General features: G+C 42.0%; 1 protein-coding gene across 1 annotated transcript; it reads right to left on the bottom strand.

Moving 5' to 3' along the window:
• Positions 1–435: 435 nt before the first annotated feature.
• LOC135083009 (zinc finger CCCH domain-containing protein 18-like) lies at positions 436–6,670 on the bottom strand. Its single transcript, XM_063977772.1, has 4 exons — positions 6,500–6,670; positions 5,565–5,811; positions 5,087–5,216; positions 436–500 (listed from the first exon to the last, which is right to left on the bottom strand). The coding sequence occupies exons 1-4, from the start codon at positions 6,595–6,597 to the stop codon at positions 436–438; spliced, it is 540 nt and encodes a 179-aa protein (XP_063833842.1). The 5' UTR covers positions 6,598–6,670.
• Positions 6,671–15,634: the final 8,964 nt, after the last annotated feature.

Here is a 15,634-nt window from a genome sequence, read left to right as displayed (position 1 = left end):
CTCAGTCTGAACTGAGTTACGAGCGTTAGAAGTTTGATGATTTACATACTAGATTTGCTTTTTGCGCGCAAGTTTTGTAAGAAATTGCATCTAATGCTCGTAACTCAGTTCAGACTGACTCTAAAGGTATACATGTCATAGTAAGTTTGGTTTATTACACTATTTTGTATCCAAAAAACATGGTTTGGTTGATGGACGTGCGAAAAAAAAAGACGCCAATTTCCGGCATTGTCTTTTGTCGTATTATCGGACGTAGCACGTAAATTTGTCGTATTATCGGACGTAGCACGTAAATTTGTCGTATTATCGGACGTAGCACGTAAATTTGTCGTATTATCGGACGTAGCACGTGACCGCTCGGCCAGTATTCGTCCGGGCACTGTGCGCGGCGCCAGCGAGCGCATTGATATGTCAGCGGGGCGGCGGCGGGCCGCGTCAGGCCGGCAGGTCACCTGCTGGCCGCTCGGCAGGCTGCGGCGGCGTCGACGCCGGCGTGGACGCTGTGGGCAAATACAGATAGATAGATAGTCATTTATTGTCAAATCTGTGCATATGTTACGGTTAATGTGATAAATTGAAAATTATTAATAATAACCGGTTATTATGAATAATTACCGACAGTCGCGGTATAAGTGATAAATTAATCACATTTAACAGTGATTATTTATTAATTCAACCTTAGTACTAACAAATTTCATAAAAGAGAACAACATCTTGTGTACGTGCTCGTGTACAGCCAAACTTTTGAACGTTTTGATATCATATATTAATATAATTTGGCATAATGAGTTTGGAAGGTTTCTTGCATAATATTACTTTTCCATGATGCCTATAACATAATGTTTTGATTTAAAGTGAAAAATAGGTTAAGGTGCGGCGGGGGTGGCCCTTGGGCCACCCCTAAGCCGCCTATTTAGTTTTATACACACATTATATTATATATAAATGACCTCATATTAATCACATTTACCAAATCATGCGGTGATTATTCATAATAACCGGCGATTATTCATAATTTTCACATTTATCACTTTGACCGTAACACATACATTGTTGTTACATGGATGTTAAATAACACAGGAACCGACAGTTTGCCCATTTCGGACGTACAATATAGGTAGGTAAAGAGAATAATATAATTTACAATGTTACTTAAGTGGGTTGTCCATATTTTAGAATTTCAACAATGATTAAAATATTCTTCTAAACTATAAAAACATTTCATTATTAGCCAATCTTTAAGAGTTCTTTTAAATTGCGGACCTTCTAAAGCCTTGATAATTTTAGGCAACTTATTGAAAATCTTAATTCCCATTATAAAAGTACTCTTGTCATGGATGTAACTCGATGATTTTTCTATACAAATGTCATACATGTATTGTGACCGTAAATTATTTCTAGTGTCACTTTTTTATGAAAATACTGTGCATGTCCTTTTACAAGAGAAGAGACAAGAGAAGTTAAATGAGTTTGATTTTAAGTTTTATTGAATATGTAAAGTGGGCGGAGCTAAATGCTAATCGTTAATATTTCATTTGCCCGTATTGTCTATAATAATTTCAATGTTCTTCGTTCTAGCACAGAATAATAATAAGTAGGGTGATTGCTACAGTTATTGGCCCTTTAAGAGCGTTGTGTAAGTTAACTTGTGTAAAATGTAACAAAAACTCGACTTTTGTTTACTTTTTATATTTTATTATGAGAAAACAATATTGCTGCTATTTAAGCTAGTACCTATTTGGTGTTATACGATAAGAATTACAATAATAATTTTAAAAATATCAGAGATCACATTAAATTTAGCTATTGGCCCCAAAAACACAGTAATTGGCTTCTAGAAGTACAGTTATTAGCCACCGAAAAAAAACCCATAAAAATCACTGAAACTTCACGCTTTGTAATCCTAAATCATTTTGTCTTTCCTTAAGATTAGCTAAGAATTCGTCATCAGTATCACTCTTATCGATTTCTTCATCTATCTCATCATCGTCAGTACATTCAGTAACATTGTAACAATTGTAACAGAGATAACTGTCTCCTTCTTCTTCAGGAATATGCTGTTGCACAAGATTTATGAAAGACACGGTGCATTCAGAGCATACTAAAAGTCTATTTTTTATAAGCTTTTTGCAAATATTACAGATTTGATTGGATACAGATACATTATTCTTACTTTTTTTATTTTAGCAGTTTTCTTTTCTTCAGCTTTCCGTTTCCTGTCCTCTCTTTTTTGTTCTCTTTCTATTTTTCGTTCCCTTTTTTCTTTCTCGAGGATTTCTTTTTCTTTAGCTTTTTCTTCCAGAATCCTCTGATATTCTGGCCTGATATGTGAAACGGTAATCGCGATATATTTCTCTTCCCTTTTCGAGTTGGCTCTGGGGGAATCCGTAGAAAGTCCTTCAGACTTGATTTTTTTTTGCCTGTTGGCGTGATGCAAAAAGTGATGAGATCAGTATAGCTTCCACTTTCTGCTTCTAAAGTTTCTTTACAGTTTTCGTTTTCTATTTCTATTAAGTCAAAGTTGTTTCGTTCTATTTCTTTCACCTTAATGTACGTTTTAGTGATCATTGTCTTTTTTTCGTCAATTTAGCCGGTAGTGGATGTACTTCTGCTGTGTATTGGTAGTCCTTGTTTCAGTTTTTTCCAGGTCGTCAAATTTATTTTTTGTTGTTAGGGTCTTTTGTCTCTCTTTCTCTATCTCTAGTTTTAAGTTCTCCTATTTCACTCAATGTTGATTCTTTCTCCCGACTTACAGGTTCAGGTTCATCTGTAACTTCCGCTTCCAATCCATTTTGCTTATAATAAATAGTCCCACAAACGATAGAGAATAAAAAAAATTCATTGTTTTGCATTTCAGGTATTATTTGTTTTATTTTTTTAAACTGATTAAGTGTTTCTGATCCAACTACTTATACCAACCTTAGTATACTTTGTTACCTACGGCATCTTGTAACAATCTAGGTAAAGTAAATCAATAAAAATAGTTATTGGCCGTGCATAAGTGTCAGTAATTGGCCCCCCGGCTAATTACTGATCCTAATAGGTTAGGACGTTAGTATTTTAATAGCAAATATTTAAGGGTTAAATTAACTTAATCGTGAATAAAAATACAATAAAAGTAAAATTTAATTATTGGCCACCCATGGCCAATAACTGAAATAAATTGAAACGTGGTATAGTTATTGGCCGGTATAATTTTAAAGTTATTTTATTCCAAAACCAAGTAACTTAATCTATCTACATAAGCTACCATTTATCTCTTTACAAAAAAACAGTAAAATTACTATAACAAGCAAAAACAATTAGATTACGAACAATATTCATAAATATTTACCTTAAAATTTTGACAAGCATGCGGCTACTCGGACGACTCGTTGTCGAAAGAAAGCTTCTGCTGTTTAGAGTACCATCTGTTCTTACTCTGACATACTACATTGGACAGCGTATTGCTCAGAGAAAGTATTTGTGTCTCTTTTCCACTCTTAATAACGTACATATGCTTGTTTATTTTTATTTTAGCCAAGGTGGCCAATAACTATGTACAGGCCAATTACTATAGCAATCACCCTACTACGTACAGAAGTTTTACTTCGCGAAGGTATTTAAAAAAAGTTATGCTCAATGTCATTATCAATATGGTGTAATTTAGCCTGTCTCAAGAGTCAAGCACCATTTTGTTGACAAACGTCAGTGATCGACACTGCGCCGAAGCTATAGGGCTGACTTCGGTAAAATGATGTGACGTGAGGTGTCAAACAGCGGAAAATGGCGGAGGAAATACATGATTTAGCATGAATTATCATGAATAATATTAACAACTTATTTACCTCTCAGTGTCTTGAGGCAACTTAAAAAAGTACATTCTGTGTTTTTATTATTATTTAGGCAGTTAAATACTGCACAGTATTTAGTACACCATTTTCTTTATTTTCTTCCATCATACACAAGAATACGCGTGCATGAGTCAATGTTCGCTCGTATGTGAGGCCTTGTCGAATAGTATCCTGTAGGTGGGCCATCGTGCGTGTTTTGTTTTCGATGTAAACTCGCGGAGATGAACAGGCCAGGTTTTATTGGCTGTGTAGAAAGTGGGCGGAGCTTGTGATTTTAAGAGAGATGCTTTAATAGAATTTTGTGGGTGGATATCATTGGCAATCTCTTTAATGAAATTAAATATTGAAATCATTTTCAATTTATGACAACAACTTGTGACCAATTTGTTTTTCATATTTTTTATAGTTGTTATAATACTACAACGCAGTTTAATATGAGAGGGGAGGGACTAGTAATGGTTTGCTAATTTCTCGTGGGTTTTCAACCGTAAAGCCATAAAGTGCTAGGGCCGGTTTTTAACCGTCCAACAAAGCCCAGGACCAGCTACCAAATGTTAGGTCCGAGCATCAACGTCTAAGTTTAGCCTCCAAGGTTCAAGACCAGTCATCAAGGACTGATGTAGAGTAAGGCGCGTAGGGCCGGTACAGCAGGGCGGCTGTCGAGAGCTCATCGCAGGCTAGGGAGGATCATCGAGGGAGCCGCCGGTGTTCATGGTAGGGCCGGTAGAGCAGGGCGGCTGTGGAGAGGTCTCTAGCTACCGGCGGGTCGTTACATTCCCTCTAATATGGTCGAGTGAAGCGATGGCTGGTTCACTCGTCATGTCTGTGAACAGGCGCTGCTTTCGGGGACTGGTCAATCCAAGTTATTCAAATTTATGTATGCGAGTCATTTCTACTAGTACCTTAATATGTAAGTCTAGATATTAGCACGTCACTACCTTGTTTAATATACCACGCAATCTTGTATACCCATTCTTATGATACACCATACAAGAATGCATGGTAAATTCAGTGAACTGCTCCCGAATCGAATGTACCTAATACTACTATTTCTATTTATTTATATTAACCGGCAGACAGTGGTGACTGAGTTTGTTGCGGCGCTTCTTCTCAGCACTTGCCAAATGTTGGTCTCGAAGTGCTGGTAGGGTAAAAAGATTATGAGACATGTAGAGGCTCCTTAAGAGCATATGACGATTTGTAAGAACTATTTATTAGTCCAAACAAATAAAGAAATTTTGACTTTGACTTACCTGCGGAGACGGGCGGCGGCGCGGGCTCGGGCGGCGGTGGGTAGGGCGCGTAGGGCCGGTAGGGCCGGTACAGCAGCGGCGGCGGCAGCAGCGGCGCGCGCAGGAACACGCCCGGGTGCGGCGGAGAGGTCTAGCTACCTGCGGAGAGGTCTAGCTACCTGCGGAGAGGTCTAGCTACCTGCGGAGAGGTCTAGCTACCTGCGGAGACGGGCGGCGGCGCAGGGTCTGGCGGCGGCGGGTAGGGCGCGTAGGGCCGGTAGGGCCGGTACAGCAGCGGCGGCGGCAGCAGCGGCGCGCGCAGGAACACGCCCGGGTGCGGCGGAGAGGTCTAGCTACCTGCGGAGACGGGCGGCGGCGCAGGGTCTGGCGGCGGCGGGTAGGGCGCGTAGGGCCGGTAGGGCCGGTACAGCAGCGGCGGCGGCAGCAGCGGCGCGCGCAGGAACACGCCCGGGTGCGGCGGAGAGGTCTAGCTACCTGCGGAGACGGGCGGCGGCGCAGGGTCTGGCGGCGGCGGGTAGGGCGCGTAGGGCCGGTAGGGCCGGTACAGCAGCGGCGGCGGCAGCAGCGGCGCGCGCAGGAACACGCCCGGGTGCGGCAGGTGCGGCGCGAGAGCGGCGAGTGCTCGCTGCTCGTCGCGGAGCGCTTCGCGCGTTCGCGTCTCTTTCTCGCGCGCGAGGCGTTCGCGCTCGCGTTGCTCTTTCTCGCGTTGCTCGCGTTCGCGCTCTCTGCGAACGTTAAGAAATAGTTACGACCAGGGATTTTAAGGTGTTACATTCTTACGTTGTTGTCCACTTGTTTATTTCTCTCGCGCTCTCTGCGAATGTTAAGAAATAGTTACGACCAGGGATTTTAAGGTGTTACATTCTTACGTTGTTGTCCACTTGTTTATTTCTCTCGCGCTCTCTGCGAATGTTAAGAAATAGTTATGACCAGGGATTTTAAGGTGTTACATTCTTACGTTGTTGTCCACTTGTTTATTTCTCTCTGTTTGGATCTATGTCTAGGCTGCTTGTATACCTTTCTTGCAAATAAAAAGTTTTCTATTCTATTCTTCTTACGCGTGCGACCATCAACAGTCAACACTTAATTAAACAGCTAATACACCATCTGCTATTTTTTTACTAATTTGTATAACGTAACACGTTCGCCTCAGCAAAATAAATCATCATTAAAATTGACGTTTCTCATTCCCTCATCTTTATCTCGCTCATACTCCTGCAACATACGACGAGCGGCAACAAAATGAAAATTATAATCAATCTTACCTTTCCCTCTCCTTTTCCCGTTTTCTCTCGCTATCTCCTGCTCACTCTACAGCGCGCTCTTTCTTTCTTTCGCACACATCACACACACATCGCGCATATGCACGAGCGACGAGTGCCAGCAAAAATGGACATTAAAACGAAGTCTTACCTTTCCCTCTCCCGTTCCCGTTCTCTCTCCCTCTCCCGTTCCCTTTGCAATGCAATTTCTTTCTCCCTATCATCTCTATCTCTCTCCCTTTCATGCATATGCGCCGCATGGGCATGGGCCGCATGTGCATGAGCATGTGCATGTGGCGCGTGGTGTCCGACGAGCGGCAGCGGCGGCACGAGCGGTTAGAGCGTGTAAAATTAAGTCTTACCTTTCCCTTTCTCTCTCGCTATCACCCGCTCACTCTAAAGCGCGATGTCTTTCTTTCTGTTGACTCTATCTTTCTCTCGCTCACACACGTGCGCGAACGACGAGTGCCAGCAAAAATGGACATTAAAATGAAGTCTTACCTTTCCCTCTCCCGTTCCCGTTCTCTCTCCCTCTCCCGTTCCCTTTGCAATGCAATTTCTTTCTCCCTATCATCTCTATCTCTCTCCCGTTCATGCATATGCGCCGCATGGGCATGGGCCGCATGGTGTCCGACGAGCGGCAGCGGCGTCACGAGCGGCTAACCGCTCGTAAAATTAAGTTTTACCTTTCCCTTTCTCTCACTCGCTATCTCCTGCTCACTCTAAAGCACGATGTCTTTCTTTCTGTTGACTCTATCTTTCTCTCGCTCACACACGTGCGCGAGCGACGAGTGCCAGCAAAAATGGACGCTAAAATGAAGTCTTACCTTTCCCGTTCCCGTTCTCTCTCCCTCTCCCGCTCCCTTTGCAACGCAATTTCTTTCTCCCTATCATCTCTATCTCTCTCCCTTTCATGCATATGCGCCGCATGTGCATGGGCCGCATGTGCATGTGAATGAAGTGAAATGAAGTCTCACCTTTCCCTCTCCCGTTCCCGTTCTCTCTCCCTCTCCCGTTCCCTTTGCAATGCAATTTCTTTCTCCCTATCATCTCTATCTCTCTCCCGTTCATGCATATGCGCCGCATGTGCATGGGCCGCGTGCGCATGAGCATGTGCATGTGGCACATGGTGTCCGACGAGCGGGAGCGGCGTCACGAGCGGTTAGAGCCTGTAAAATTAAGTCTTACCTTTCCCTGTCTCTCTCGCTATCTCCTGCTCACTCTAAAGCACGATATCTTTCTTTCTGTTATCTCTATCTTTCTCTCGCTCACACATGTGCCAGCAAAAATGGACGTTAAAATGAAGTCTTACCTTTCCCTCTCCCGTTCCCGTTCTCTCTCCCTCTCCCGTTCCCTTTGCAACGCAATTTCCTTCTCCCTATCATCTCTATCTCTCTCCCTTTCATGCATATGCGCCGCATGGGCATGGGCCGCGTGTGCATGAGCATGTGCATGTGGCGCGTGGTGTCCGACGAGCGGTAGCGGAGGCGCGAGCGGCGGATAAAGCGCGTAGGGCGGTAGCCAGCCGACGCCCACGCCGCTTCGGAAAACCCGCTCTAGATACATCTGCTCTTCCGCCGCTAGCCTGCAGGAAACGAACATTATTTGTACCACAGTTCAAATACTAATAAAGTAAATAGGCATAAGCAGAGTAAATACAAATGAGTAGGTCATCTTCATAGAAACGCACCGAGCGCGGTTTGTATGTGAGCGCGCCAATACGTATGCGGGGCAACTCACAGCTAATCAACGCTAAATTTTGTCAGTGTGTGCGTGCGCGCCGCATACGTATTGGCGCGCTCACATACAAAGTGCGCTCGGGCGTTTCTATGAAGTAGCCATCAATTCTGTGGTACGATGCGGATAACGCGAGACAGTAGGGTGACAATGGGTTTGGTCGGCTCGAACAATGACCTACTCATTTGTATTTACTCTGGTATAAGTCACAGAGACAAATAAACCAACATGATAAAAAGGCTAAAAAAGCTATAGTTGGGTGGGCTATGGAAAAAGTTTCGATTCGTTCGGCTTGGGTAAGTGTGCGTTTATCTAAGGATGGCCTATGTTATCCAGGGCATAATAACGAATCGATTGATGACATCTTATTCATCAAAATCGGATAAATTGTTGAAGCACAATGGAGGAATATAAGTAAATGCAAATTAGTTAAAGTTAAAGTTAGAATCATAACCCGTACCTTACGTACGGCTTCGGCAAGCTCGGAAACGGAGTTTTCTAGCCTGGTCAAGTTGGACATGCAAAGTTAGAATAATTTGATTCAACCCATTGAACTGTCAAGCTCATTATTGACAGCATTTCATTAGCACATGCTGTGGAGTTTCTTCTGTCTCCATGCAGCCTCTACAGTATCCATCTATCGCTTCAGAAGTGGAAGTGTACCTAGTTTTAAGAGTACAATTTACTATGTTATTGAATGAATAAATAAAGCGCTTTACCTGTACTGCAGCGCTGCGCTGGAATAGAGGCTGGGGTGGTAGGGCGAGTAGGCGGTGGGCTCCAGCAGTGGAAACGACGCCGCCGCCGGGTGCGACAGTCTGCTGTGGAGAGAAGTATATTAGTCAAAGATTCGTATTTTATAAATGTGTTGATGACACTGTCTGTTGTGGGGAAAACTATACTGGTCATCACAAAAATCGGCCCACCTACGTTTTACAGGAAAACTCGTTTCTACTGACACAATCACATGGTGCCCCAACAATATTGGTGTTATTTGAAAGATTAAAATCTACTATATAAAAATAAGTCGGGTTTTCCTCCCTGACGCTATAACTCCAGAACGCACGAACCGATTTCCACGGTTTTGCATTCGTTGGAAAGGTCTCGGGCTCCGTGAGGTTTATAGCAAAGAAAATTCGGGAAAAGGGGGTAAAACAGGATCCACGCGTACGAAGTCGCGGGCGGCCGCTAGTTATTTATGTTTTGATGAGACTTGTCTGCTGTGGGAAGAACTGTTGTATTAGTCAAAGTTTTGTATTTTATGTTTTGGTGAAACTGTCTGCTGTGGGGAGAATTCTAATAGTCAAACATTCATTGTTTATGGTTCCGTTAGAGTTGAATAGGACCCACTCTTCCCGTGGATGTCATAAGAGGCGACTGAGGAAAAAATATGCGAACACGCCAAAACCTTTTTACCTCTGGTTAATAAGAAAGCCTAAGGTTTTAAAATATTATTCATGATATTAAGGTCATTTAGACTTCACTACAAGAAAACGACCTTCTCCAATTTTTCAATGAGTAAAATTTCCGGGACTAATGCCACCTCTTTTCCACCACTGCAAACTGCTGTTTAACCAGGATCTGCAGTTTGGCCTCCAATGAAACCTAACCAGTAAAGGATGAGGGGATAGCTATCTTGGAACGAATTTAGTTATTAATAAGAATATAATGTTAACTTCTAAGAACTTAAAGAAATTGAAATTGCTTAAGGTGGGTCAGGTTTATAGGTCCCTCCCTTCTGGAGGAGAGAGCCCCACATACCCGTCGCGCTACTACAGCGGCGGGTATGCAAATCAATGCATTTTTACCACCAAAACAAAAAGAGGTCGGGTTTACCCAATGTCTAAGTAGCTCAGCAGTTAGCAATCGCCTGGCAAGAATTTTTGAGTGTGTTTGAAGTTTTTAGTGAAACCCTAATAATATTTTATTATTAGCGGCCGCCCGCGACTTCGTACGCGTGGATCCCGTTTTACCCCCTTCATCTATCTTACGCGGTTAAGATTTTTTCATACAAATGTTTTTTCCCGCCAACTCCCGTTCCCGTGGGAATTTTGCAATATCCTGTTGTAACTAAGCTTTAAGTTGAATTCCTAAGTATGTATATTATAACCTGCCCAGGAGTATGAATGTACAAATAATTGTACCAAGTTTCGTTAAAATCCGTCGAGTAGTTTTTGTTTCTATAAGGAACATACAGACAGACAGACAGACAAAAATTTTACTGATTGCATTTTTGGCATCAGTATCGATCACTAATCACCCCCTGATAGTTATTTTGAAAATATATTTCATGTACAGAATTGACCTCTGTACAGATTTATTACATGTATAGATAATGTGAGCATGACTCACCTATCATCAGGTCTATACGGCTGGAACCCGCTGGACGGCAGATGGTGCGGCGAGGCACGCTTGGCGGCGGGCGGCGGCTTCTCTTTGCTCGGCTCGGCGGCGGCGGCGCCTGCACACTCGCACACTGAACACGGCCGCTACGGGAAGGCTCGAGGACGGTTGGTCCTTCGAGCCTTACTAAATGGTCCTTCGAGCCGGATTTTTAAGTAGGATTGATGATTATTTGTGGCGGAATAATATTGCTACGAGAAGGGTCGAGGACGGTTGGTCCTTCGAGCCGGATTTTTAAGTAGGATTGATGATTATTTGTGGCAGAATAATATTGTTATGAAGGATGATTCTTTTCACTTTTTCAAAAGATCCTTCAAGCTTTTTTGAATAGGATTTTAAGGCTTTTTGAACAGGATCAATCAAGATTATAGTCTGACTTGGTTTTTTTTTAAATTTTAGCAACAAGTCAGTGCTTATTACGATTTTTTATATTAATTGATAATCGGATATAATGGATGATTTTTGGGAATTTTAATCAGTTTCAAAATGACCAAAAATCAACCAGTTGCGACACTACATTAGATGATAGTAATTTAGGATAAGAATATGAAAATGAGCGATCCTTGATTCATGGTGACCTTTCTGGGTGCATATCATTCAAAATATTAATACTTTAGCACAAAATTACATTCAAGTACTAATACTAAAATATTTAAAGATGAAGTCATATAAATAGGAAAATTGGTCCTTTGAGCCGGATCGAAGCGACTCTTAAAAACAAAAAGATTATGGTTACACAAATACAGAACTAATTGCAAATATGCACAAAGCTTAATAAATATAAAGATAACAAACATTTTACAAAAGCTAAAAGATTGACTAAAGTGACTGAAACACTTTGGTCAACCATCACAATGATATGCAAATAATCGAGTAAGTAATCAAAGGTATTCCTAGCAGTAATGAAAACAGTATGGACTAATACGAAACCCAACAAGTGTTGGCCCGAATATAAATCGCTTTAGGAACGAAAATAAAAAATGAAAAGGGATAACTTTGGTGGTGGAAAACGCAAAAATTTCAACATGACTTGAAAGTTTACAAGGTTTCTCTCAAGGGCGTTATATAAATGATTGGGAAATGAGGGTAGTTGCGTGTTCCACCAGCAGAGCTTGAGGCAGCAGCGCAGTAAGCACTCACCGTCCTTGGCGTCGGGCCCCGCGTTCTTGGCGAGCGTTCGCAGAGCAGCCGCGAACGGGCCGCCTTTGTTCGGCGCGAGCTCCGTTCGCTTCGCTATTTTGTTCGCGCTCACCGCTGGAAAGAAATTAATGTGTGATTATGTTGTTTGACAATGATTAAAATGTACGTGACCTTAAGTAAATTATGCATAGCTTATGCTTTAATGACTTGGTAAGGGATAGACTTGTTAATATTACGGGAATGAAATTATAAACATAGATGGCGCAGATTTAGGCCTCTGATTGGTTAAATATTAGGAATATTCCTGAGTTTACATTCAGTGTCATAATTATTTCAGGAAGCCCACTGCTGGACATATGCCTCTCGCAATTATTTCCAAGCCTTTCTAAGGTCATCTGTCTACCTTGATTTCCAGATTGGCCGTTTGGTAGGAGGAGACTGGAATGCTTTCCTGCAACCTTTTTAAAGTCATCGCTTTCAACCTTATGGGTGGACGTCCCAACATAATGGAGTGTCCAGTGAGCGAGCCATCTAGCTTTCCCCCGGGACAAACTTGACCTTCATTGGTTGGGTTTTTATGGCGGTCAAGCTGTAGATCCTGGCTACACAGGAGTTGCAGTGGTGGGACGGAGAGGTGGGAATAGTCCCGTTTATCCAGAGGGTTGTCGTAACACTACCTATTCATAAAATACAAAGCAGCTTTGTCTTGTGGGAAAATCTTTCAAGCAACCTTCGCCTCTACCAGCAACAGTGGCACACCGGTCCGTGCGCTAATTGCACAGTGATTACCAAAACAACACGTCCACCTGCTTATCGCCATCGATATTAAGGTCTTATCGGTGATCTGACGCTGTGGCGCGGAACGAAACGCCCGCGACCCTCGCATCTGCGGGTACAGTCCAACTAAAACGTAAAGCTTCCGTTTGGAAAAAGCTTTTGTGAACTTTAGGAGAAGCCTAACTCGAGCTTAATACACGTGTGTTACAAAACGATCGCTGAAGCACACGCTTTGTAAAGCATCACTAGTCGTGTATTATAGTACCTACGCATTCAGGATTTCTACGCTCGTACAAGATTCACGAAGATAAGGGCACGTGTCAATACCCTTATAAAACCAACTTATACAATAATAGGGTGGTCAGAATCGGTGGAAAAAACGTAGTTTATCCCTTATACACCCAATAGATTAATAGGTTGATCCTTAGAAAACTTTTTTAAGTGGCAAATCACGCATCACCGACCGCGCTAAAATGCATGCCAGAGTGAATCAACGTCTAAATACGACGCAAATTCCCGCTCTGCGATTGAATCAAGTAATTCGCTGTTAAATGACATTTATATTAAGGAATATTTTAGTTCTACATGCCTAAAAAGTGCTCTAAAATAAAACAAGCATTTCCCAACTAAGCGTAGCCGTATGACTACAGAGTTGCTATGCGCTCCTAATACACTCGGCTGCATGTGACGTAATTGTCGAGCTGAGTGTACCACCCTCCGCAATTATGTTCACACTTAGTTAAATATGAAAGGCTCCAGCTGCGATCGACACGCCACCTAGCAGTTGTTAGGCGTTTCAAACAACTGCTGCTAAGAGTAGTGTTGTCCATCGGCAACTATCGATGTCGTTTGATCTCGAATCGACAATCCAAATTAAACTTTATTTGTGAAGGTCTCATGCCCGTCTGGCCAGCTTGAAAATTGTGGGATAAATCCTCCATTTGTCTCTGGTAAATGAGCGAGTCGTCCTTTTACTGTGGAGACTTAACAGTAGAGTGACCGACCCTTTTCAGGTCTCTGAAATACATCACATATATAGCCATTCGGTGGTGAATTCACCAGTAACTAGGCTGAGTACCTATAACCTATACATATTAGTACCTCAGACGGAATCAGAACACTCCAGCAGCTTCAGAATCGTATTCTTAAAATGTACGATTTCCACAGTATACTTGCCTAAAGGCAAAAATATATATGTTACGGTCAAAGTGATAAATGTGAAAATTATGAATAATCGCCGGTTATTATGAATAATTACCGCATGATTTGGTAAATGTGATTAATATGAGGTCATTTATGTGTGTATAAAACTAAATAGGCGGCTTAGGGGTGGCCCAAGGGCCACCCCCGCCGCACCTTAACCTATACTCAACATCAAATAAACCGCACCTTCCGCGACGCGAACTTTCAAGATTTTCTTCTGACACAATCATGGTACCCCAACAATATTGGTGTTATTTGAATGCCCAATAAATATCCTTAAAGAAAAATACATTTCATTTCTAAATAAATGATTAACATATACCATAAATGTGACTTGAAAATAGACCTCACTTTGGGCTCACCTCTGGGATCAATTAGACCAATTTTTATGGTTATAAAACCAAATAAAGATCTCACGTGTCCTCTTTAACAGATGGATAGCGATTAATCCCAACTTAACAGTTTTATAGTCATAAAAAATGGCTATAGCGTAACTACCTATTTTTTGAAGAAGTGACTCTGGATCCTTGTAAAGACACATTTTTGGGGTAAAAACCTTTCCTTTAATGAAATGAAGTTTAGAACTAGGCTTTCAAATGGTACCAACGTTGGTGGGAAGTGGGGATGCATACGTTTGATAAGTGCTTGTCGCGGGAGGTGCGATTTATTTGATGCCGAGTGTATTTTTCACTTTAAATCAAAACATTATGTTATAGGCATCATGGAAAAGTAATATTATGCAAAAAACATTCCAAACTTATTATGCCAAATTATATTAATATATGATATCAAAACGTTCAAAAGTTTGGCTGTACAGGAGCATGTACACAAGATGTTGTTCTCTTTTATGAAATTTGTTAGTACTAAAGTTGAATTATTAAATAATCACTGTTAAATGTGTTTAATTTATCACTTTTACCGCGACTGTCGGTAATTATTAATAATAACCGGTTATTATTAATAATTTTCAATTTATCACATTAACCGTAACATATATTTAAATCGTGATTAAACGACATCTACTTCGTATACATTATACATCGATAGCAAAAGTATCGACACATCAACAGCCACAGCTCCCGTGACTGGCCCATTTTGTTTGCTTGTTTACGCCTCCAATATTATTTTGGGGTGCGGTTTGAGCGAGCAATGTAAAAAATTGTGGCATGCATGACACGCGGTATTATCGCGGGCGTGCGGGCCCGACGTTGATGGAAAACGCCCGTTTTATTTCAAGCTTTGGCTGATCAATGTCACGCTGCTGAATATATTTGTTCAACAAGCGGACTACTTGTATGACAGAGGCTGTTTAATGCTGTACACAGCAGCTGCTATGACATGGCGCTGCTATCAATCATACACTACGAGTATGTAGTCATTTCGCGGATCTTGCTAAGATGAAAATTGTTCTCCACCTTCTTGAAAGTTACGGAACGTATAACGTATGTTTCGTAGTTGAAATGAGGAGGCTTCCGGCGACTGGGACCGCAATTAACTGGGACCGCGGTCCCAGTCGCCGGATGCGTAAAAATTAAATAATTTTCTTCCGGCGACTGGGACCACTCATAGATAACTTTAAAGAAAATATTATTCAATCCAAAATCGGTACAGTACTAAAATCCATGAGTGGTCCCAGTCGCCGGAAGAAAATATTTTAATTTTTACGCATCCGGCGACTGGGACCGCGGTCCCAGTTAATTGCGGTCCCAGTTGACGGAATCCTCGAAATGGAGGCTTCCGGCGACTGGGACCGCAATTAACTGGGACCGCGGTCCCAGTCGCCGGATGCGTAAAAATTAAATAATTTTCTTCCGGCGACTGGGACCACTCATAGATAACTTTAAAGAAAATATTATTCAATCCAAAATCGGTACAGTACTAAAATCCATGAGTGGTCCCAGTCGCCGGAAGAAAATTATTTAATTTTTACGCATCCGGCGACTGGGACCGCGGTCCCAGTTAATTGCGGTCCCAGTTGACGGAATCCTCGAAATGAGAAACAACACTAGAGAAAGGATTGTAAAAA

Source organism: Ostrinia nubilalis, chromosome 22 (genome assembly GCF_963855985.1).
Source record: "Ostrinia nubilalis chromosome 22, ilOstNubi1.1, whole genome shotgun sequence".
Lineage (NCBI taxonomy): Eukaryota > Metazoa > Arthropoda > Insecta > Lepidoptera > Crambidae > Ostrinia > Ostrinia nubilalis.
The sequence above is the reverse complement of the archived record's forward strand: the minus strand, read 5'-3'. Positions and strand labels throughout refer to the sequence as shown.

What these genes read in the sequence shown, in the direction of transcription:
- LOC135083009 (XM_063977772.1), bottom strand. Translation starts at nt 6,597, where the DNA reads ATGCATGAAAGGGAGAGAGATAGAGATGATAGGGAGAAAGAAATTGCA. An exon ending in CTGCGCCGCCGCCCGTCTCC is followed by an intron (nt 5,217 to 5,564) that starts GCAGGTAGCTAG and finishes GCAGGTAGCTAG; the next exon opens with ACCTCTCCGCCGCACCCGGG. An exon ending in GCCGCCGCCCGTCTCCGCAG is followed by an intron (nt 501 to 5,086) that starts GTAAGTCAAAGT and finishes ATTTGCCCACAG; the next exon opens with CGTCCACGCCGGCGTCGACG.